Source organism: Typha latifolia, chromosome 5, assembly GCF_019914945.1.
Source record: "Typha latifolia isolate L0001 chromosome 5, TyphaL0001v2, whole genome shotgun sequence".
NCBI lineage: Eukaryota > Viridiplantae > Streptophyta > Magnoliopsida > Poales > Typhaceae > Typha > Typha latifolia.
This window is the reverse complement of record NC_133090.1, coordinates 12,820,725-12,843,544: the sequence shown is the minus strand read 5'-3', so window position 1 is coordinate 12,843,544 and position 22,820 is coordinate 12,820,725. Positions and strand designations below refer to the sequence as shown.

Genomic DNA, 22,820 nt, shown 5'->3' with positions numbered 1-22,820 from the left:
GATAACTTCGTTGGCAATTATAATATTTTATTTTATACCTCTGTGTGGTTATATGGTAGGCCTAAATTTATTTTACATTTGTATAGTTTTATTTATATCACTTTATTACCTTAGTTGTTCGACTAAAGTATAATTGTTATTTTTTTCTTCATGTTTAATTTACCAACATGGCTACATATCGAATTTAAAAATAATAGTTAGAAATAAAATTATAGCACATTTAAAATAATATTAATTATATTTCATATGATAAAAAGATGAAAAACATACGTTTGTTTGATATAAAATAATATTAATTAAAAAGCTTACTAATTATTATCTAATAAATATTTTAAAATTTGACCTAGAATGTTTAAGTATGATGAAAAAATAACGATTTACCTTTAGTGAGTAAAAATATAATTTTCGGAATAAAAGACACAAGTGGCAATTATTTCGCCACCAGTATTTTGTACCTATTGTGAAAACCTACTCCTTTTTACATTCTGGCAAATAGATTAGTACCTTTTTTTCGTCCAAAAAGAAAAGTTAACTTGGGGCACATCATGTTTGTTCCATTCATGAGAAATGTTCACAAAATAATGCATGAGAAATGTTCTCAATATAGAAAGATGAAACTACTAAAGGTCGATAAATTACTTTAAGAACTATGGAACAGAGAAAATAAATTTCTTCGATTTGATGCCATGTAATGAGAACATTTACAAAGTTTCATGTTACCTGAATCTGACCAATAATATAACCTTGTAGATAGGAAAGCAATGCAATTATCATGAGCTTCCTCCAGGAATTGCAAAGCAATCATAATTTAGATCTAAGATACAATGACACAATAATGAACTAAGAACCCAACTCCTTGAAGATCAACTAGTCCACTTTTGCAGCTGCTGATGCATAGCTAACACTACTGTCTCGCATATTTTTGCACTGGCTCGATTGCTCGTATTGGACGAAACCGATACTTATCTTCGTTGAGCAATTCTTTAACATCTAGAACATATGCAAACAAGGGGAAATTGGAGATGAGAAGAAGCTACATTTGCAAATATTCTAGTAATAGAAAGAAATGAGTTAATCTCACATGGAGGAAAACACTAATGGGATGGCGTCCGCAAATGGTATTCTCGTACTGCTGCAGATACCTTTTGAAAGCATCAGCATTTCCAGTCTCTATGATGTCCATCCCCATTCGATCCAATGCCTCAATTGACTTGTAAATTGGGCCCTGCTTCTTGTCATAGTATGTGTAACTGAACCTATCAAAACAATTTCAATGAGGTAAGTGTGAAGTCATTTCTGAATTGCTTTCAATGTTGCAGTAAGAAAACATGCATTCAAAGGATCTTCCCAGCGATTTAGTTCTTCTAGAACCGAGCAAATAGAGGCTTACAGTTTTCCTTTCTCATTGGATGGTAACAACTACGAGAACCGTGGTGCTTTTCTAGGTTAGTTAAAACTAAGATACCAAATATGCTCAAATTTCCCATCTAGGTAGTGTAGTAGAAGACTTAGTTCTCCTCAGATTGTACAGTTTTCTGCTGATAAGGGACCAGACAGTAACCATGCGGCAACATCATAGGCAACTCAAGTAGTTAATGAAACAATATAGTGGATATCCAGCCTCATGTTGAATATGCGATAGAATAGACTGCAAACTGTAACTTCTTTCCTTCTTCTGCAGCTTAGCATCCTTTTTACCTTTGTCGTCAAGTTCCTCCTTCCAATAGACATTCAATATTCATTTTCATTTAGGGGATCTTGCTCTTATGTTAAAGATAGCAGCTATTAGCTTTTAAGCTCATTTTTCTCATGTGTATGAAGTCACTGCCTCACTGCAGCATGAAGAATAGGATCAGCACCAAGACAGATTCTTATAGATCCAGATCACAACAGATGCCTATATTGCCATTTTAACAGATGTGCATGCATGCTCCAGTTTCTTTCTATGATAGAACATTGATGCATGTGCAAATGCCCTCTTGATGACCTCTAACCTTTTCCAACAAATAGATGCCTACAGGAACTCGTGATTTTCTGGGCTAAACATGTTCTTGCATGAAGAAATTTACAAAAATGTTCCTGAGATATTTTGTACTCACCAAAATATAGTCCAAAATTCTGCAGTTATAACTTATAACCACATGAAGGAATGCGGTATCGCTGTAATACAATGAATAGTGGCAATCCAGGATAGCAGACATAACAACACTATAGAGCACTCCAAGTGTATGAAAATACAGTGCAATGCTCCCTGATAATCTGGTTTTGTTTGGTTTGAAACTTAATGTAACTTGCTCTTGTCTGCTTTTCTCATAACAGGGAAGGTCAACGCCACTTTATAATTTATATGAAATCAAATCTCTTATCATTGACTAATTAACTGTTTTATAGAATCCAAAGAAAAAGACTATTAGACCAGCGATCCTTTTCCAAAAAGAAACTTTTAGTTGAATTCAACATTTTAAGAAATTGGCAAATATAAATCAGCATTCTGTCAGATTATGAACAAACAGTATGGTAAATAACCTAACATATTTATAGCATCCAAGACTAAACAAGACTTCGGTTTAGTGTCACGAATATCATCATAAAAATCAATCATGCTGCTTAGTGGGCAATCAGCAAGAGAAAAAAACAGAAAAAGCATACAACATACCTAGATCCCCAATGACAGAAGTCCGATGAGATAGAAAAGAAGTTCTTTGGGTCGTCCACATACTTGGAAAGCAACTGGCCATACATGGCTTCACTCTCAGAGCTGAGGGCACCAACCAAAATTGGTACAATTTTCACAGGATAACTGCAAACATAGAAATGTACAACCTTCACAATCAGTTTCCGATTTCATAATAGATGGACAACACCATAATCTGCAGTATAGTTACCCATGGAACACCTTGGCCAGGTACGGCAGATGCATTTCCATGCTATGTTCTGCTTCATCTACATGAAGATCCATCAATTCAAATTTCCCAGTTGCCCGCAGCTCATCATTGACTGGACCCATATAATACAAGTAATACAAGTAAAAGACGATGAATTAGGATAAATGGAAAGCAGAATAAACAACACCATGACAAATCTATTTCGAATTGCCAATTGGAAAATGGAAACAACCACTCCAACACTAGTGCTTAGACATACAAAGACTAGTATAGAAGTAATGCATGCCCTAATAAAAATTCACCAAAAATAAGGTATACAGAAGTACATTAACTCATCGTACATATCAGTTACTAAGCATCTTATAATATGATAATAAAAGGATTTTCTGGGCTACCTGGTGCACATCAATTGCATGAAATAGACAAATTAAGAAGTTATGCATAAGAAGAATGTGAAGGTAAGATAAAACAAGAAGATAACAAAAATTCCACGGCATTCAAATTAATTAAACAAATTGGTACCTTCCAGGTCAATTGGCAGGTCCCCTAAGGGTGTATTATAAACAGTCGCTTTGGTAAGAGCACATTTTGGAGTGTAGTAATGGTGAGAAGGACCAAGAAGAAACACACATGAACTGAAAATTAGATAAATAAAATATTAGGAAATCCATTCACAAACCATGATAAGAAACTGGAAAATAAATGGTTACCAGCTTAAGAATATTAAATGAGCACGAGGAAAGAGGGGGAAAAAAGATCTCCCGTGAGAAAAATACTTATTCAGATTATATAGTGTATTTTCTCTCTTCATAGTATTTAAGTTAAATTATTATCGTTCCCAAGAAAGTAAAGGTAGAGATATGTAATTTATTTGGAAAGCATGCTTGGTTAATGGAAAGAAATAATAGTAAGAACATAAAATAATTCATATAGCACAGATGACTCATAGGATCCTTAGTAATTATCTCTCCAAACATTTAAACCGCTCTAAAGGTTTCAATACGAGCCCCTTCTCTGCAATGCAAATTTATTACATTCTTTTTTTTGTTTTGAAAGAAAACATATAGAACAAGTGCACTTCAATCTAAAGTTTAGAAGTGATAAAATAAAATTTGACCAGGAACAGCTATGCAGTGACTCTCTGTTCACCCTTTTCTAATTGCAAAAAGAAGCTCAGAGATGTGGCAACTAACTAAAGTGCAACAAAAAAAAAAATGCAAGAGCACAAAGTACTTCCACAATCTGGAATCAAAGATGTGAAGGATGAATTAATTTAAGTGACCAACAAGGAGAGAAGAAATACTCACATGCTAGATGGGTCTATGTTGCCAAATGCAAATGCTGCACAACGTCCTGAATATGAGTAACCAGCATGTCTGTAGTTATAAATTAAGTTTAGAGCAGATGGAATGTTATAATGACTAATCATCCTATCTCGGAGCTGTAATATGTAAATCAACTTACGGAGCAATTACGCCCCTAATACTAGGAGACTTGGCCAGGCCAGTTGCTCTGAGCCACCCATCAAGTTCTTCTTCCAGCTTGCTGGCTAATAGGAATCATGAAAGGATTATCAAAAGGTAATTTTTCCCCCAAAAAAAGAAGAAGGAAATTTTCTAAAAATTATGCAAAAAAGTATATCAAAACCTTTACATTCTCTAAATGGGGTTACATCAACTTGGAGAAGTTCATTACTATGAGTACCAAAGGAAGCACATCTAAAACATGCTAATAGAGCAACGAATGCTCCAAGGTGAAACACGAAAAGAAATCATATATCTTAACTCACCCATTCCTTGACTTTGTAGAAGGAATTCTCAGTTGCAACTTGGTGCAAGCAAATAGAAACCTTACAAGCTCTGGGATGCATGTTTTTGGGTGAAATCAACAGGAAAATGGAAAAACATAATCGGCTAATACATTTACAGGTAGAGTTTAAAGATATATTTGATGTAGGATCCAAGTCTACGCAATTCAACAAGAACTATCTGTCTTTGAATTGACTTAAGAATGAGAGGCAAGACAACATAATTGATAACTTTAGGAAGGTCCAAATATAAGATTCAACGGTATTCTCCTCAGCATAGGTAGACTCCACCTTTTACTAATACAAGGACTTATTCTCCAATCTTACTCCAGCTTTTGACACAATTAACATGATGCAGCTTCAACTTTTTCCTAAAAGTCGGCTCATTTAAACATTGAACAAAATAAGTCCAAAATCAGCAATGCTTTCAGAACACTTATGAATCCAATTAAATGACTTAGATGAACAGAATGCATATTCGAACAGCACTAACTACGTTCATCCCTTAAAATCGAACGCGGTCTTCAAAACAACCTCGATTTCTTTACCAGAAACTTCCATGAAAGATCATATCCCGTCCCAAAGCTTAAACTAGCCCATGAAACTATGATCAGGTCCAAACAAACAACCAAATCAAAATTTTAACCAACGAATAGGGAGAAAATTCAACAATATCCACCAACTGCAAAAAGAAATTAAAAGAAAAGAGATCGAAATAAGAGGAGGGGGAGAAGCTTCACTCACCATTGCTAGTATACCATGATCCAGCGTGAGACGCTCTCCTGACCCTCTCCATCGGAAAGAAACTACGAGGAAATCGAAGTAGAAATCGATCGGTCGACCAAAACAGGGAAGGCGTTTCGAGTGGATTCAGAGGAAGGCAAGGAAAGGCAAAAAGAAAAAAGTGGCGAAGGAACACGATAAGTGACTCTGCGTCGAGAGGAAGCAACTTAAAGCGAAGGGAATCCCCTGTTGGACCAACTGGAGCGATTGGATTTATTACGCCTTGATATACGACAGCTGTGAATTACTCTATCTAAAAGATTACGAGTCTATCGGCAGTTCCGCACAAAAACACTTTGTGTTGGACTCTATTATTAGATCCCTCGAAATTTATAGAAAAAAAAAAGAATTTTTTATAAATTATATATTATATTTTATCTATTTTGTGATTCACACTTTATCTTTATTCGTTATCAATCACTCCAGCTGAGTCTGGCTAGCATTCATTTAAACAGATTGGACTGGGCCTTTTTTTAAAAAAAAAATTCTATAATTCTCTCAATTTTTATAATTTTTATTTAACACCATAATATTATTTTGACTAATGCTAACTAAGTTATTAAAATACCCTCACAATTTTCTCTCATTTTTAGTCTCCTCCTCCTCTTTTTTTAGGAAGAGAAAAAATGATCTCCTCCCTCTCTTTTTTTAGAAAGAAAAAAAAAATGATAAAGAAGACATGAGTAATTTAAATATTTATAAATTATTTTATATATTGTTAAAATATTTTTAGCAATATACACAACTGTGAATTACTCAATCTAAAAGATTACAAGTCTATTGGCAGAAAACACTTTGTATTAGACGGATCCCTCGAAATTTATAGAAAAAAAGAGAATTTTTTATAAATTATGTATTATATTTTTATCTATTTTTTTTATTCACACTTATCTTTAAAAAATGTATAACTTGATCCCTACTACTTTTCCTTATAAACCTAGATGGTACTAAAAAAATAATATTCTATTTATAATATATAAAATAATTTATAAATTTCGAGGAAATGTGGTAGTAAAGGCGAAGAACGGTTGAGAATATAGATGAGGATATAGATGAGGAAGATGGTGAAGGGATAACTTAGTTGGCGTTAGTCAAAATAATATTACGGTGTTAAATAAAAATTATAAAAAAATAAGAGAATTATAGAGAAAAAAAAAAGCAGACTGTACCGGGTCCGACTATAATTTATTTAAGCTTGTACTGGCCCCATCTAAAATATTAGGCTTAGAGTAACAGATCGCCCTATCCAAAATATTTTAGCAATATTTTTAATACAGTGTGATTATCTTTTATAAAGGAACTAGTATTATAATAATCTTCATTAAAAACTAAACTTCCAACGCGGGACTAAATAATTAGGAAAAACATTCAAGCAAGCTTGCAAAAGGGCTGGATGTGTTGGGCCAGGTGGCAAAGAAATAATTATGAAAAATATACAAGTAAGCTTGTAAAAGGGCTCGATGGGCCGGGCTAGGGCCTAGGTGGCAAAGAACTGGCTCGTGTCGCTCATTACTATTTAGGTTAGGGTTAGACTTAACCTAGTTTATTTCGAGTCGGGCAGTTGATCACCGCTATATTTAGTGGTGAAGTTTTATTATATATAACGATTTGATATAATAAGAGAAAATAGGAAGAAGAAATCTTTAATATATAAGTCCAACATACTGCTAGGAAACAAAATACAACAAGAATTAATTCAGTCATTTCCAGGAGATATTACTTTTATGAAGAGAGAATAGAATAGGATGAAAAAGTGCAGATAGTTTATCACAAATACATATGTAGAAAACGTTGAGCATGCAATAGAAAACCAATAATTTGAGATTTGGGAAAGTGGATTGCAATGAGTTTATATGATTAAATCTCAATTATTTTATGTATTATGTTTGAGTGTAGGAAGAGTTTGAAACAACTACTGATGATGAAGATGGAATCCAAGGATACTAAAGTTGGAATTTTTCATGAATTATGATAATTTCCATTGCTTCCATGGATGCAAACTAACCACCGGCACCGCTCAAAGGAGTAAGAAAAAAAGAAATCACAAACCCTGGCAGAGATTGCTACGATGGACACACATTACAAATAACTAAAGTTAATATTATGTGAATGCCACGTGATCACTTTTAAGGCATATTTATTCTTATTTAAAAAAAATAGAAAAATTTAGAGTAAGATAACCACATTTTCCATTGACACCATTAGAGAATAATAAATATTAGATAGTTTAAAGAGCTAAAGTATTAACAAAAGAAAAAAAAATATATATATATATATATATAAACAAGTCTAAACATAATTAATCCAAAAAAACATTAAATAACTAGAAGTAATGTTGAAATTTAAACTTCATTTCTACATGCTATGACTAGTTAATTGACTATTTCTAAAATTTCCACTATCCTTTTATTTCTTTTGGAAGCTTGTATTATTCTCTATTATTCTATCACTACTAACCTATCACTTTCAGTCCACCACTGTCTCAATATTAGCCAATAATTTTGAGTGGTGGATATTATTTTCCAAGTGTGAACCAAATAGAACAAAACCAACCACTTTCTTCTCCAAGACATCATATTATTCTCCTTCAACTGGTCAAAAGATGGATGGAGTATGTAACCCAATACGTTATACGTTGATCAAAGAAAGTTTGTTTAAGAGAGTATTAATGAAAAAAAAAATTCACCCCTTGAGGTAGTAAATAATAATTACCAATAGAATTAGGGGGTATATTGTAAGATATCCCAAGTCACCAACCCAGGGATCTTGGAGCAGAAGGAAGCTGTCGGGGTGCCACGGCTTCGGCGGATGACTACCCCTACGCTACCCCAATACAGGTGGATGAGAATCTAATGGGCTTTTTAGGTGCCGTTTGGGTAGTTAATTCGTTGTTCCACGCACGCGTTTAAAGCAGCCAACCAAATTGGACGGCCGCGGCTCCGCTGTCTCCTCCCTCCCTCCACCTCGATGCCGTAAAAAAGGGATAGATTTCGCTCCTTTTCGTGGCGTCTTCGCGAAGGCCCCCACAAGAAAAGCTTTTAAAGGAAAAGGGGTGAGGCTATTTGGGTTGCGTGGCGGAGGCTATTGTTGGGTAAAAGATAAAGAGTGTGGTCTTCTCTCGTCTGGATTTTGGAAGCCAAAAAATCGGAGCCGTTCGCGTCGGGGAAGAGGAAGAATACCCAACTCTCTCGGACGACAACTCGCCTTCTCCCCCTTAGGTGAGCTATTTCTGGTTCCTTTTCGTGGATTTATGGTGGAAAAATCAGATTGTGCGATGCAAGATTAGGTTTTTATTTGTCGGTAAGGAGTTTAAAGGAGGACCCATATCTCAAATTTTCGATTCGGGTTGGTTGTTGAATAGTCCAAGGAGAGTTGTTTGGTGCCGGAATAGGTCTTTCTAGCTCGATTGACCGACCTAGAGGATATCCGTCATCCCTCGTCATCTCCATTTGGCTGTGATCCAGAGATTTTCGTTGTGCTTTGGTTGCAATCCGCTTCGTGATTTGGGATGGGTAAGCCTGCAGGAAAGAAGAAGAAGCCCTCAGGAGGCAAGGTTAGTGACGCAAACTCAAAGCAGAGCAAATCCAGTGATCACAGTCCCAAAGTCCTGGATCAGGACATGACAATCTTTATTGACATGGCTAATGCTTTGAAAGAGGATGGTACCAAGTTATTTCAGAAGAGGGATTATGAGGGAGCAATACTCAAGTACGAGAAAGCCATCAAATTGTTCCCGAAGAACCACGTCGATATAGCATACCTCCATAGCAATATTGCCGCGTGTTACATGCAGATGAGACCCGAGGAGTATTACAGAGCAATTAATGAATGCAATTTGGCCCTTGCGGTCTCACCTAAATATACTAAAGCTCTTTTGAAGAGGGCGAGGTGTTTCGAAGCTGTGAGCAGATTGGATTTGGCTTGTAAAGATGTTGATACAGTTCTGACTTTGGAGCCTAACAACCTTACTGCACTGGAGATCTCCGAGAGAGTTAAGAAGGAAATGGAGAAAAAGGGCATCAAGTTGGATGACAAGGAAGTTGTATCACCTCCAGAAGTTCTTGTAGTGAAGGAGAAGTCGAAGAAGAAGAAGATCCACAAGTCTGAGGAAAAGGCGGTTGTGGAGGGGGAGAACCCCTGTGATGTTAAGGAAGAACCCATGAAGACTGTGAAGTTGGTGTTCGGGGAGGACATAAGATTGGCTCAGATACCTGGTAACTGCAGCTTGTTGCAGTTGTGGGAGATAGCTCGTAACAAGTTCCCAAGTTTGAAGGCAATTCTTATCAAATATAAAGACAAAGAGGGTGACTTGGTGACAATCACTACAGCTGAAGAGCTAAGGTGGACCGATGAATCTGCAGATCCACAGGGGTCATTTAGGTTGTTTATTACAGAAGTTGGTCCTGAACAAGAGCCATTATTCGAGGATTTGAAAAGTGGTTCTTCAGTTCGAGGGCTAGATAGAAATCACAATAACATTTCTGAAAATGGGAGCACCAGAAATGATGAGGAAAGAAGTTCTTCAAATTATGTTGATGACTGGATTGTGCAGTTTGCGCGGCTATTCAAAAACCATGTCGCTTTCAATTCTGATGCATCTTTGGATCTTCATGAGCTTGGGGTGAAGTTGTACACTGAGGCAATGGAAGATACTGTCACAAGTGAGGAAGCTCAGGAAATATTTCAACTTGCTGAGGACAAATTTCAGGAGATGGCAGCACTGGCCTTGTTTAACTGGGGCAATGTTCACATGTCTCGAGCAAGGAAGAAGTTGTTTTTGTCAGAAGATGCTTCCAGGGAATCAGTGCTCGCACAGGTTAAAGCTGCATATGAGTGGGCTCAGGCAGAATACGTCAAAGCAGGAAAGAGATATGAAGAAGCTTTGAAGATCAAACCTAATTTCTATGAGGGCCTTCTTGCACTTGGAAAGCAACAGTTTGAACAGGCAAAGCTTTCATGGTATTATGCCATTGGATGTAATCTAGATTCAGAAAGCTGGCCTTCATCAGAGATCTTGGAACTCTTTAATAATGCTGAGGATAATATTGAAAGGGGCACAGAAATATGGGAGGAGATTGAAGGGCAGCGTCTAAAGGAACTATCTAAACCTAATAATGAAAATGCCCTGTTGCAGAAGATGGGTTTGGAAGCTTATCTCAAGGACATGTCCCCAGATGAAGCTGCCGAACAAGCTACTAATATGAAGTCTCAGATAAACATTTTGTGGGGTACGATGCTTTATGACCGCTCAGTCATGGAGTTCAAGTTAGGCCTTCCAATTTGGGAGGAGTGTCTGATGGCAGGTTTAGAAAAATTTAAACTTGCCGGAGCTTCTCCTGCGGACATTGCTGTGATGATTAAAAACCACTGTGCCAATGGAACTGCCCAAGATGGTAAAGGGATTTCCTTTATTATATATTCTTTTTGCTTTTTCTTGCAAAAGTAATTACAAATGGCTGTCTAGCCTGCAGATCCTTTGGGAGCTTATTTAGCCTCTTAAAATCTAATAGCTGCTTGAAAATTAAGTGTCTGAGCTATCTAAATGGTCCTTTTGGTCCATATACACATTTATCGACATAAATATGCTGCAGTAAGACATTAATTGGCACTGTATATTCTCATAGGTATTTTATATTGGCATTCACTCTGACACCATTACTAATCTGTTGTTACTTGTTAGTCATTTCTATATTCGCTAGAGTACTTATTGGCAAGTATCACAATTCAATTGGTGTTGATTCGAGTACCTTTGCTGTTACTGATCATTTAGATTGAGAACATAAATCTCCCAGTGTAGTGCAATATGCTAGCTTACTTTGTAATATTATATTTGACCTAATATTGATATCTATGCTTGAAGAGCTTTGGTACTGAAATGTTGTGCTAATGATTATAGGAATAAGTAAGGCATAGCTTGTTGTACACATCTATATATATAGATTAACGACAAAGATATTTGGTGAACACTCCCCCCCCTCCTCCTCCTCCTCCTCAAGTACCACTCACCTTCTTTTAGCGCCATATAAGCTGCTGCTAAGAGATTTTGTTTGTTTTTCAGGCTTTATCTTCAAAATAGATGAGATAGTTCAAGCATGGAATGAAATGTATGATGCTAAAAGGTGGATTAGCGGTGTTCCATCTTTCAGGCTTGAACCATTATTTCGGCAGAGAATCCCAAAGTTGCATCATGTATTGGAGCATCTTCAGCATATGTAAAGTTTCTGCCAGCATCAAGGGCTAGCATTTGTTGCATTAATTGGAATAAAGCTTATTTCCTTATTGAGGTGAGTAATTTAAGTTTTTGAAAAAGTGTACTGCTTCTTTGTTTTGAATCTTATGATTCATTTGTGGCTTGTGTGATGACTAGAAATATATTTGTCATTATCTTGCTAAATTACTGTTAATACTGCTATAGACAAACTGACCACATCCAAGACAATGACTTTTGTAAATTGTAACATAATTCTGCTATCGTTAGCATCTGTTGTTTTGCAAACTCCAAATCTTATCCAACTTAGTTGACCTTGGTACATGAAGTTTGTAATTTCAGCAGTCTCAATATATGTTACTTTTATCATTCTTTGTCACTGAACGTGGAACCAAATTAGCTTGGCACCTGCTTGATTTGGCCTGAAATAAGGCATCATGGTATTACAGCACCACCAAGACGTCGCGCATAAAGCACACCAGATTGGGTGACATGCCATGTGTCATCACATTATTTTTTACCAGTTCAATTAATTATTACCTTTTGGATTGCCTCTGATTTTTCTGATACTTGTTTCGTTAAAGTTCCATCTTCCCTTACAGATTAAGTTGTTATCTTCCAAGTTCTGACTTCCTTCTTTCTATGTACAGATAATTTGCTGCCTGGTGATGGTCTATTGGGTTTGTTACATTCTTATACGAAGAGCTTGTTGATTTTACATCTATAAACTGTTTGTAGAAATTTAGTTTTCACAAAACACTGCAGAGTCCTGCAACATATGATTTGTTTCTCATTTGTTGGTCATACAGAGAAATGTATGATTTCCTATATCCTGTCAGACTGTCGGTCGACAATTTCTAGGTTGTTTAAAGAAGACAACTTGCATAGTTTATCATACATGCCATTGTTGTCTCAAGATCTGTAATTTGTAATGCTCAGCAAAAATGTAATTTGATCATTGTACCTGGTTTGATATAGAAGAACAGACTATTCATTGTAACACTGATGTGGTAAAGATGGAGGTGATTGTTCTTAAATTTCGATTGAAATATTATATTGAGCTGTTATTTAAGTGCTGATATATTGCGTGTATGAGCTATAGAGCGACTTCTTGGCGCAGATGGATGTGTGATCTTTTCCGAATCATTGTGAAGTAATTTAAGTTAGGGTTTTGCAAGATAATTCTAAGAACAATATTTTCCGACTTCAGAATATGATGTTACACAAAGGAAGAGAAAATTCATATCAGAACAATAGGTAGGTTCTAAATGCTCTTCTAATCTTAAGATTTGTGATGTTATCCAACCTTGGCTTCTTCTACCAGCATGAAGAGCTCAATGGTGCTTGGAATTGTGATCCCCAGGTCCATAGTAATCCACATGAAACCAAGGCAGCCTATGATAAACCTCCTCTTCTTCTTCTACTACTGCTTCATTCCAAAAAGCTAGTCTTCTGCCACCCATTAACCTCCCCTTGTTCTGATATCATACATGAGAACACCTTTCTATAATGAACTTAATTTCCAGTTACTACCAACACTAGCAGAAGGATGACTCAGTAGTACTCACATGGTTTTCCTTGTTAAATTCATATTTGTACTCTTTCTCTTCCAGATAATTACCTAAAAGGAAAAAGGAAAGCAAATTAATGGTGAGTTTGCATGCCTTGTTAGATTATCTTAACAAAAAGAAGAAGAAGACAAAAAACATACCTTGAGATGTGGTGGATAGAAGTAGGAAGAGTCGCAAATTAATAGAAACCAATTGGATGGAGAAACTCATTGAGAAGATTAAGCTCCAAAGTTGTAGAGCATCAGCAGGAATATCAACGCATCTCATGGACTTCTTTAATGAAGCCCTGTTTCCATGAATCATGGACTTGAAAGCTTTAGCGCTCCTTGAGGGGGATTTAATATTGCCAGTGTAGGTGAGAGAGAGAGAGAGAGAGAGAGAAGGTGGTCGTTGTCGAGACTTTGGAAGACAACCGGGTTAATTGGAGTGGATAACCTGCATGCATTTGGAAGGCTATCAAACTTATCTAATTTTTTTGCTGCTTAATTCATGGTCTTTTGTCTTTTTATACATAAAATAAAATTTTGGAAGGATGTATACTCAAACAAAGGAATTTGGATAGGTTTACATGTTAATATTAAGGACAAATTATAAAAATAATAATAAATTGCTACTATATTTTTTAACATATAAGAATTGTCGCTAAAATCTTTTATTTAACTCTCTAGAATTATTATTATGATTAATTTCTAAGAGAACTTTCATAACAAAAATTTTATTAAAATTTAAAAACACATATAAATAATTAAAATACCTTATTTTATAATTTTAGAGTGTTAACTATTTATCAATAGTTTTATCTCACATAAAAAAATTCGCTGTAGCACAGTATTATTAATATTATATAGCTTTTAAATTATTTTTGATAATATTTTTGAAAGAGCATAATAATTCGATGGTAGTAATTTATATTTTAAAGAAAGCAACAGTAATTTTGATATTTTAAATGTTTTTAATGACAATTATATAAAAGTCCCTTTTTTTTCCAACTTTCAAATCCGGATCCGGAGGTTGTATAAGCATAAATAAAACTGTTTGGAGGGTTTTTATGCAAAATAGAAAATATAACACCCATATATAAAGGGGAAACTTATCTCTCCCCAGATAACGAAGCGCGTCTTACTTTCCTCAGAACTACTCTGTTTTCTCTCCTCCTCGAAACCCTAACGCTGATCGTAATCCTCTCCACCTTCCTCTCGGAAACCCTAATCGTAGCATCTAATCGGATCCATGGGGAACACGGAAAAGCTAATGAACCAGATCATGGAACTCAAGTTCACCTCCAAGAGCCTGCAGCGCCAGGCGCGCAAGTGCGAGAAGGAGGAGAAGTCCGAGAAACTCAAGGTGAAGAAGGCGATCGAGAAGGGAAACATGGACGGGGCCCGTATCTACGCCGAGAACGCCATCCGCAAGCGCACCGAGCACATGAACTACCTCCGCCTCGCCTCGCGCCTCGACGCGGTGGTCGCCCGCCTCGACACACAGGCCAAGATGCAGGTGATCTCCAAGTCGATGGGGACGATCGTCAAGTCTCTCGAGTCTGCCCTCTCCACCGGCAACCTCCAGAAGACATCGGAGACGATGGACCAGTTCGAGAAGCAGTTCGTGAACATGGAGGTGCAGGCCGAGTTCATGGAAGGGGCCATGGCCGGTTCGACGAGTCTATCGACGCCGGAGGGGGAGGTCAATGGTTTGATGCAGCAGGTCGCGGATGACTACGGGTTGGAGGTGTCGGTCGGGTTGCCGCAGCCGGCTGCGCATGCGATCCCGGCCAAGGAGAAAGAGATGGTTGATGAGGATGATCTGTCACGCAGGCTTTCGGAGCTCAAAGCACGAGGATAGGGTATGGATCTTTTGTTCTCTTTATTTTCTGTTGGAAAGGACGCATCTCTTTGTGTTTGTGCGATGTCATATGGCTAATCAATTATACGCTGTCAAGTAATTATGCTGATTTTTGCTAGAACGGTCAATTTGTGAGCCCGGCTTAGCCTTTAGAAAGGATACTTCATGAAATCCATAAACAAAAAACTGATTTTTTTTATTACACTTTATATATATAGATGCAGTTTTTCCAAATAATGAAGCCAAAGGCCCCTACAAGTATCATACTGACTTTATGTTCATATCTGTGAAACTGATCCCTATACTTGTGGACAAGCTTAATGTAATGATTGGATATCTTCTGATTAGTTATTGGTTTTGAATTAATAGTGGTGCTAAAGATGAGTGATTGTGCAGGATAATTGGATGAGGTCTTTTCAATTTCAAAGATTATTCACAATTTTTAGAATTTATCATGAAGCTTAATCTTATAATAGGGTGGAGGTGGTGCATTGCTTCTCCCATGTCAGAACTTCTATCGTATTTTGGTAGACATCCAAGGGAGATTTGAGGTGGTTATCCGAAAGCAAATTTTTTTCATTGGTTGTTTTGTTCCATTGTCAGTAGTGGTCTAACTTTAAAATGATCGTGTGTTTCTACTCGACCTATATCTTTCCATCTTTTCATCTAAGACCATTATGTGACAGATTGAGACATCATGATTAGTATTACCTACATTTCTCTTTGCCTTTTTGTTTCATGCTTAACACTTATGCCCTTAAGATAACTGTTCCTTCTCATGCTGTTATTGCGACTATTAATCAACCGAGGTCACTTACTCATTAAGAGCACTATAGATGACTGTCACTACTAGGTAACATTGTTTTTAAAGTTCTAATTTAGGCCCTTAAACCATTTTATCGAGGAGAAGACAAGAACTGGCTTACCATATTCATCTCCACCTAATTTTGTGATCTTGACATTCTCTGCAAGGCATTTCATACATTATCGGATATAAGTTGCTGATGACAACTGAGTCACCTTTTATCTTCCTTCTTTCTGCCTTATATCTGTTACATTTCCTCTCTCATTCTTGTTGTAAAGTTTCATACTCTCCATTTCTTATGGTACCATCTACATAGTGGCTTGTGTTCATTAATTTTTACTTCTGCTAAAGTTGTAGATAGAAATCTGTTAGCATCTCGGATTTCAATGCATTGCATCTTGGACACCCAAAATCCCAAATGCTGTGTCCCTGCTTGAGAATTTCTACTGATCATATGTGGGAAGACTGTAGTAATCTTTGTTATCAGCATGACTTCATGTCTTAGTACCATTTTCTCCTGCTGAAGTTTGGAGAAAGTCTCGTTATAGTTATTGTTTATTACATAAAGGGCACATCAGATTATTAGATCACGAATTCCAGAGTTGATCTGCCTACTGATTTCTCCTAATCTCATTTATTGTGCAGGGGTTCACCACTCTGCTAAACTACTGGGAAGAGCCTGGGACACAAATTATGATGGAGAAGTGTGGTAAATATTTATGTACACACCATTTTATAGAAACCATGTACACTGTTATCGCCATATTGGCAGGATTGATTTAGTTTTCTTGTGATATGTGAATGGAAATATTATATAGCAAGAAGCAGTGCTTGCCAACCTTGTTCGTAAGTTGTAGGTTAAGTTTATCACCGAACCTGTGATTGGAAAAGATGCGACACTGATGAGAAGTGAACAAGGAGAAAAAGACTGCCCATGTCTGAGAGAGAGAGAGAGAGAGAGAGAGAGAGAGGCAAAAGTTGTTTCTCAACTAAGAAATACTTGCAAATAATTACCTTAACACATTTTAGAATTAGCAAACATTTTCATTAGTAAATGCAATTTTTATTAATTAAAACCAATATATTGAAAAGATTGATGCTGATAAGTTCAGTGCAAATCTTTATCTCATGAACATAGTAGAGAAAAAGAGAGGTAGTTTACTTGACATATTGCTTTCACTTTGTTTGGATTCAAGTATGACAAGTAAATAAGAAACCTAAAGAGAGCAAGCTAAAGATTAAAGGGCAAGCTAAATCGCCAAAAAGTGATTCTCTTAAATCAGTTACATACCCCTTAGATCTACTTCCTTTCAAGGGGATGAAAAAAAAAAAATCTTATCTGTACTCCTGAGGGAGTTGATACCCAGTCATAACTATTTTATCAGCAAACATCTTTCCAGTCTTGGGCATCACATGCCAGTGCAGCGTCAAATTGAACTCCTTCCCTCTGAGATTGCTTCCCTGTGGCACAAAAAAGTGAAGTAAAATGATCATTTGAAGTTACAGGTGACAAGTGCTATAGACACAAAAGCAAAAGGAGACGACAAATCCAGAACAAGTGGTCTTAACAAAAGTTCAGATTAATAGTTCTGTTTGTGTAAGCGGATCAGAGGAACCACAGACCATAAAGATGCTCAAGCATTAATTGATTCTTTGTGAACAATTAACAGTGTTTGTGTGGTGCAAGAAAGCATGGGTTGAGGAATTCTAGGATTAACAATAATATAAAAAGTCTAATTTGCTTGCCTGGTCGATAAAACGGTACTTGTTTGTGGTGTGAATCCAAAATTTAGCATGTTCTTTTGTCGGTATGATTCCATCCCACAGAGAAACCTGTCATACAGAAACAAAGGACAGAAACAAAGGAATAAAAAAGGTTAGTCGCCCAGAAAAGCACATGCTGAAGTAAAACATCATTATTGAAGCAATAAGAAGACTAGAAGAGAGATCTAAGATCTACATGATTAATATTGCTATACTAGATAGTATAGCAATCCAAAATTAATACTAGTAGCACTTTATATTACAAAAATAGTAAATAGTAAATAAGAATAATACTTTGACACAACATAAAGATCACTGCAGTACAGATGAAACTAAATAGTTAAGCAGCTATCTCAGATTTCCAAATAGCCCACTGCGATCCTACCACATCCGGAACAGATTCTATCAGAGAATTTCAAATTGAAGTACTGTAGTGTAAAACAGGATAATGCACAGCACTTCCAACATTAATAAGTGCAAAAGATCTCCAGGTATTTCAACCATGATAGAAGATGCTACAATCAAACCACATGCATTCAAATTGAATTTTTAATGAGTGCAGATCATGGTAGCTCATTTCTCAACAAATATGGCTCATTTATGCAAATACATTATCTAAATAAGAAATGGCGAGTCCTCAAATAATTTAAATCCATAACCCCACTAGTTTAGATTGTATTTTATGTTGAGCTTTACATTCATCTCAAGGTATACTTAAGACATATCAGCAAAAGTGCCACAACCTGAAGCTGTACCCTACTTGCCATCACAGCACCAATATAATATCAAGTCTTTTTGATGATGAGTAAGTTACCTCATTGCATTTGGGGTCTATATAGCACCAGTGGTGACCAAGAAACCACTGATGCACTTAGTGTGCCAGGAAGTCAGCTAATCAATTTGCCTGGTAATCTACTTGGAGCTCATGTAACCCAAGCTGGACATATGCTTGTCATGACATTCTTTGCTGTATGATATTCTCTCCTCAATTCATTAATCACCTATATTGACTTTAGATTTAAGTTGAATCTATTGATCTAACTACAGACCTTCCATTGAGCATCCGAACTTATAGTGCATGTGTTCCAATAATTGTAGTGCATGAGTTCCAATAATTGAAGAACTTCATGCATCAAGTGAAAACAAATGAAACAATGGGATAAAAGAGAAGAAATCATACTACACATAACCAAGTCTTATTATTGAGCTCAGCTTCAAGCATGTATATATTGTGTAATAAATTTTTGTGTATATAAGTAAAACCGGGAGATGGAAAACTTTCTGGATCTCATCTTGTAAGAGCATGCATTACGAGGAACTAGATATTCTCAAAAGTTTAGCGAAGCATTATATGCCGACTTACCTGATTTAGAGCATTCTGAGGGGTCTCATACTCAGCCGCTACAAACACAAACACCTAGAACAATAAAACCATAACAAATATGAGGAGGCAATAAAGAGAGAGAAAAGTTGTACTCCTCATAGAAAATATAGGAACCACATTCAACCAAACCAGCAAAAGATGTCCACCAAATTCAGAAGTTCCTAAACCATGAATCTCTTAGCGGTGGGAAAGTATAAAGTACAAAAAATCATTCTCATCAATAAATCCATCAACATAATTGGGAAAAACACCATGTGTTGATAAATTGTGGAAGGTGATATTTTTTTAAAAAAAAAACCTATTGCAAAAGTGTGCCTAGGTTGTCGATAAGTATTTCTTGATTCATCTAGGATTTAAGTTAGTAAAAGATAAACAAAATTCAAAGTTAAATCGTTAGCAATGAAAAGATAGTGGAACACCTACTTATAGAACAGGGTCAGGCATCGAGTATAACATGATTTATATTGGATTGTAACATATTCTCTTCAGATACCCTATATGCTCCCCTATATTTATATAGCAAACAGAGGACCTAGTATTTAAATAATATTAACATGAGGTGTGAAATACACTTTTAAGATTTCCTTGTGGACTCACACTTATACTGCACCTCCTTCCTAACCACTTCATTTTGTGAACATCTCTATGAGGGATGCTTCTCACATAGGGATACATTGCATCCACGCCCAAGCTGATGCCAGCTCCAAGAAACTAATGTCTAGATCTGTATTTATCCAAGACAAACTATCATTAAGGCATGAGCCAAGAAATGTTGGATTTCTGTTGGTCAGATTCTTTTTCTTAGGTTGGGGTCTGATTTTGGGATCAATTAAGTAGGTTTCAGTTTATATGCCTAGAAACATTAACTGGATCATTGATATCTTCTATTCAGAATTTACATATAGTTCTCAAGAATATTTAGTTTTTGAAAAAGGGTATGACCCATTTTCACTTACTGTTCTGGAGAAAATTCACATATAGTTCTTGAGAATAGAACTTTCCAATTTCTTCCCTTATACTCCTGTCCTATTATTTCTTATCAAATGCTTGACATTAAATGGAATTCTAATTGCCAATCTACAATCTAAAATTTCTTAATTTTTATTGCTTGCTTGGATTATATTATACAGAGCAACCGATGTAGAATCATCATGTTCCATAGAGAAGGAAAACTTATAAAGGCAGATTCTAAGTTGTAACTTCCTATTTGGATTAACATGAGAAAATTTTCTAAAGCACAAATTAAAAATTGCAATAAACGATATATCCAATCTCTCTAAATAAGTTCTTCATGAATACAACCATTTATCACATGCTAATACATGGGAAAAAAATACAAATTGGCAGCTTAACGATCAAGAACCAACAGCTATCTAGTAGTAATTTAGGAAAAAAGAGCAAAAAAAGACCACTTTGTGAATACATATAAAAGGAAGTACATGAAACAAGAAAGAGCTACATAATTATCGCACCTGTTTGGTGTTCCAAGTGAATATAGATGAAAGGTCTGCTGATATGTTCAACGTCAAGCTGACCTAAAAATAACAAATTGAGATATTCTAAGTACTAGAACATACGAAAAAAAGTATTTTTGCTTAAACAATAATTTGAGATTTCTACAAGTGCAGTAAAAGTTTGTACACAACCCATCAATGTCAACTTTAGAAAGACCTATTCTTTAATCTTTATTACTCAGGTCTTACCGTCCCAAAAATTTATCAGGAACTCATCCAATAAACAAGCCAAAGTACATCTTTCACTTATCAACATAATTTATACTATACTATTATTATACGGTTGGAAATAAAAAAGTCTGCTCTTCTTTAATCTAACTTATCTTTGCCCAAGGGCTGAAGACATCTCGATCTCTAAAACATTTTATTGCTCGGCATATTTATGCTCCAGAAGTGACGACTACTACTACCAATGTCAACGGGGTTGCTCCTGGTGCATGAACCTAAAGTGAAGCCAAGAAGATAGACAACACACCCTTATCGCTAACCTACAGAATTCTCTAGAGCCCCTCATTTGCTTGATTTTGTTTTAATCAATAACTTGGGAGTTGGCAGTAATTTCCACATAGACAACATGAAGTTGAACAGAAGTCAAAAGAGTTTGTCCACTGTTCCATTGGAACAACTGAACTTTGAGTTCTGCACAAGGCAACATTCAACTGTGATTTATACAGCATATATAATGCACCACAATCATCAGTATGTATAAGGTATGAGGGAAAAACACAGGGAGACATGTACAGGATAACATCCATGATTCTAATCCCACGTACCTTAGATATGTAAATGTAAAGCTACAACAATTAAATTCACCTCATCATTTCCATTAGCTTGCTTTTGGAACCAATTTATATTCAGGACCTGCAATAACATGAATCATTTTAAGAGATGAGATGACAATAAAATTTTGATGCAATTGAGTAAGAAAAGAAGGAAAGAGTAACATATCATATTCTTAAATTCAGCTAGTGTTGAATTCATCATGACCTACTAGAAAACTAAAAGACAAGAATCTAGACCATAGTCACCACACTAAATTCCAGTAAACCAAAACTCGCCTAATGTAAAAAAGATTCAATTAATATACTAATATAAATTTAACCTACAAAAGGTGGGGAAAAAACGCAAAATTGTTTCTTATAATCATTGTGCTCCAACAATAATCCTCTTATAGCGTGAACTTCAACACTTGTAACCGAGGAAACAAAATTGACTAGTTTCGCCTTGCATCATTCCCTACTTCGCATAAAATGAGGACTCGCGTGGCCGCTACAGATTCCACTCATTTTTGCAGGCATGACAAAGGATGCCAGAGGAAACAAACATTCAATTCAAGATGCTCTCTACATAGACGATGCTCTTGCTTTGCCATCCAAAGCCTAAATTTCATTTCTCATTTTAAATCAAGGTTCTTTTTTTTAATCGCCTCCAGACATCTCAAATTAGCCATGCACAGCCTCCAACCCAATCAAATCGCTTCACCACCAAGACAGATCTGATAAATCTTCCAAACAGGAGCCGAAATCAACATTACTGACCACCATTTTGGAAGGTTCAAGTGCCAAAAATCGGGTTTTGAGATGGGCAAAACGATAGGGGCATCGATCGGGACGAAATCTACGGCTCAACTCTTACCTTGACGTCCGCCGAGGGGGAGGGCGAATTGAAGTTGTCAGAGAGGGAGGCCATGGAGCACATCACTGCCAGGATCGTCACCGCGAACGTCACCACCGCGTTCGCGCGGTACCCAAACGAATGCATCGCCTGATATTTTCCTTTCTCCTCCCTCTTTCTCCTACTACTACTTCGACTTCCTCTCCGCTCTCTCTCTCGGATCGGGAGAGGACGAGAGGGGGATTTGCCGGATCCTAGGGTTTTAACGGTCACGTGGCAGGCGATGATTGGATGGACTACGTGCGCTATCGTCCGGAAAAAGGGCTGGACCCGCTAAGAATCGGTGCGGAGGGGTGGCAATAGGATCCGTTAGGCCAGTTCGGGTCGGATCGGTTCCGATCATATCATAGTAATGCAAACAAAAATGCAACCCATTTATTAATACAGTCGAAATTTCTAAACACGAGACCACCTGTTTACTTAAATAAATTATACAAGTTATTTAAATTTATATAAATTATTTAGATTATAAATAGGTTTTATTTGAGTTAGAAAGCAGTTTTTTTTTATGTTATAAATTAAAAAAATGAATTATAAATTTGTTAATAATTACACCACCCTTTTAACATCTACTCTGTGTGTG

General features: G+C 36.3%; 4 protein-coding genes across 5 annotated transcripts; 2 read left to right on the top strand and 2 right to left on the bottom strand.

Moving 5' to 3' along the window:
- Positions 1 to 652: 652 nt before the first annotated feature.
- On the bottom strand, positions 653 to 5,636 carry LOC140789733 (uncharacterized). The gene is made up of 8 exons (XM_073139539.1): positions 5,437 to 5,636; positions 4,350 to 4,434; positions 4,193 to 4,261; positions 3,408 to 3,520; positions 2,886 to 2,997; positions 2,657 to 2,800; positions 1,082 to 1,256; positions 653 to 990 (listed from the first exon to the last, which is right to left on the bottom strand). Exons 1-8 carry the CDS (start codon positions 5,486 to 5,488, stop codon positions 868 to 870), a joined length of 873 nt encoding a protein of 290 aa, XP_072995640.1. The 5' UTR covers positions 5,489 to 5,636; the 3' UTR covers positions 653 to 867.
- A 2,901-nt stretch (positions 5,637 to 8,537) lies between these two features.
- LOC140789049 (protein PHOX1-like) lies at positions 8,538 to 12,737 on the top strand. Its single transcript, XM_073138643.1, has 3 exons — positions 8,538 to 10,868; positions 11,534 to 11,759; positions 12,334 to 12,737. Exons 1-2 carry the CDS (start codon positions 8,984 to 8,986, stop codon positions 11,689 to 11,691), a joined length of 2,043 nt encoding a protein of 680 aa, XP_072994744.1. The 5' UTR covers positions 8,538 to 8,983; the 3' UTR covers positions 11,692 to 11,759; positions 12,334 to 12,737.
- Positions 12,738 to 14,360: 1,623 nt separating this feature from the next.
- LOC140788460 (ESCRT-related protein CHMP1B-like) lies at positions 14,361 to 16,739 on the top strand. Of its 2 annotated transcripts, XR_012109019.1 has the most exons (3): positions 14,361 to 15,097; positions 15,573 to 15,647; positions 16,547 to 16,739. XR_012109019.1 is itself a non-coding variant. In XM_073137711.1 (2 exons), exon 1 carries the CDS (start codon positions 14,485 to 14,487, stop codon positions 15,094 to 15,096), a length of 612 nt encoding a protein of 203 aa, XP_072993812.1. In that variant the 5' UTR covers positions 14,361 to 14,484; the 3' UTR covers position 15,097; positions 16,547 to 16,739. The 2 variants fall into 2 exon arrangements, 1 of the variants encoding a protein (XP_072993812.1); XM_073137711.1 differs by lacking the exon at positions 15,573 to 15,647.
- Positions 16,740 to 17,036: 297 nt separating this feature from the next.
- Positions 17,037 to 22,417, bottom strand: LOC140788461 (signal peptidase complex subunit 3B-like). The gene is made up of 6 exons (XM_073137712.1): positions 22,199 to 22,417; positions 21,377 to 21,424; positions 20,522 to 20,584; positions 19,029 to 19,082; positions 17,648 to 17,734; positions 17,037 to 17,362 (listed from the first exon to the last, which is right to left on the bottom strand). Exons 1-6 carry the CDS (start codon positions 22,322 to 22,324, stop codon positions 17,237 to 17,239), a joined length of 504 nt encoding a protein of 167 aa, XP_072993813.1. The 5' UTR covers positions 22,325 to 22,417; the 3' UTR covers positions 17,037 to 17,236.
- Positions 22,418 to 22,820: the final 403 nt, after the last annotated feature.

Excerpts from the sequence above, each read along its gene's own strand:
- LOC140788460 (XM_073137711.1), top strand. The coding sequence starts at position 14,485 with ATGGGGAACACGGAAAAGCTAATGAACCAGATCATGGAACTCAAGTTC.
- LOC140789733 (XM_073139539.1), bottom strand. The coding sequence starts at position 5,488 with ATGGAGAGGGTCAGGAGAGCGTCTCACGCTGGATCATGGTATACTAGC. Across the intron at positions 2,998-3,407 it reads CCTGCCAATTGACCTGGAAG|TCAATGATGAGCTGCGGGCA; the intron begins GTACCAATTTGT and ends ATATGGGTCCAG. Across the intron at positions 991-1,081 it reads CCATTAGTGTTTTCCTCCAT|ATGTTAAAGAATTGCTCAAC; the intron begins GTGAGATTAACT and ends CATATGTTCTAG.
- LOC140789049 (XM_073138643.1), top strand. The coding sequence starts at position 8,984 with ATGGGTAAGCCTGCAGGAAAGAAGAAGAAGCCCTCAGGAGGCAAGGTT. Across the intron at positions 10,869-11,533 it reads CAATGGAACTGCCCAAGATG|GCTTTATCTTCAAAATAGAT; the intron begins GTAAAGGGATTT and ends TTTGTTTTTCAG.
- LOC140788461 (XM_073137712.1), bottom strand. The coding sequence starts at position 22,324 with ATGCATTCGTTTGGGTACCGCGCGAACGCGGTGGTGACGTTCGCGGTG. Across the intron at positions 20,585-21,376 it reads AAGCTAATGGAAATGATGAG|GTCAGCTTGACGTTGAACAT; the intron begins GTGAATTTAATT and ends TGTTATTTTTAG. Across the intron at positions 19,083-20,521 it reads TCACTTGGAACACCAAACAG|GTGTTTGTGTTTGTAGCGGC; the intron begins GTGCGATAATTA and ends TTATTGTTCTAG.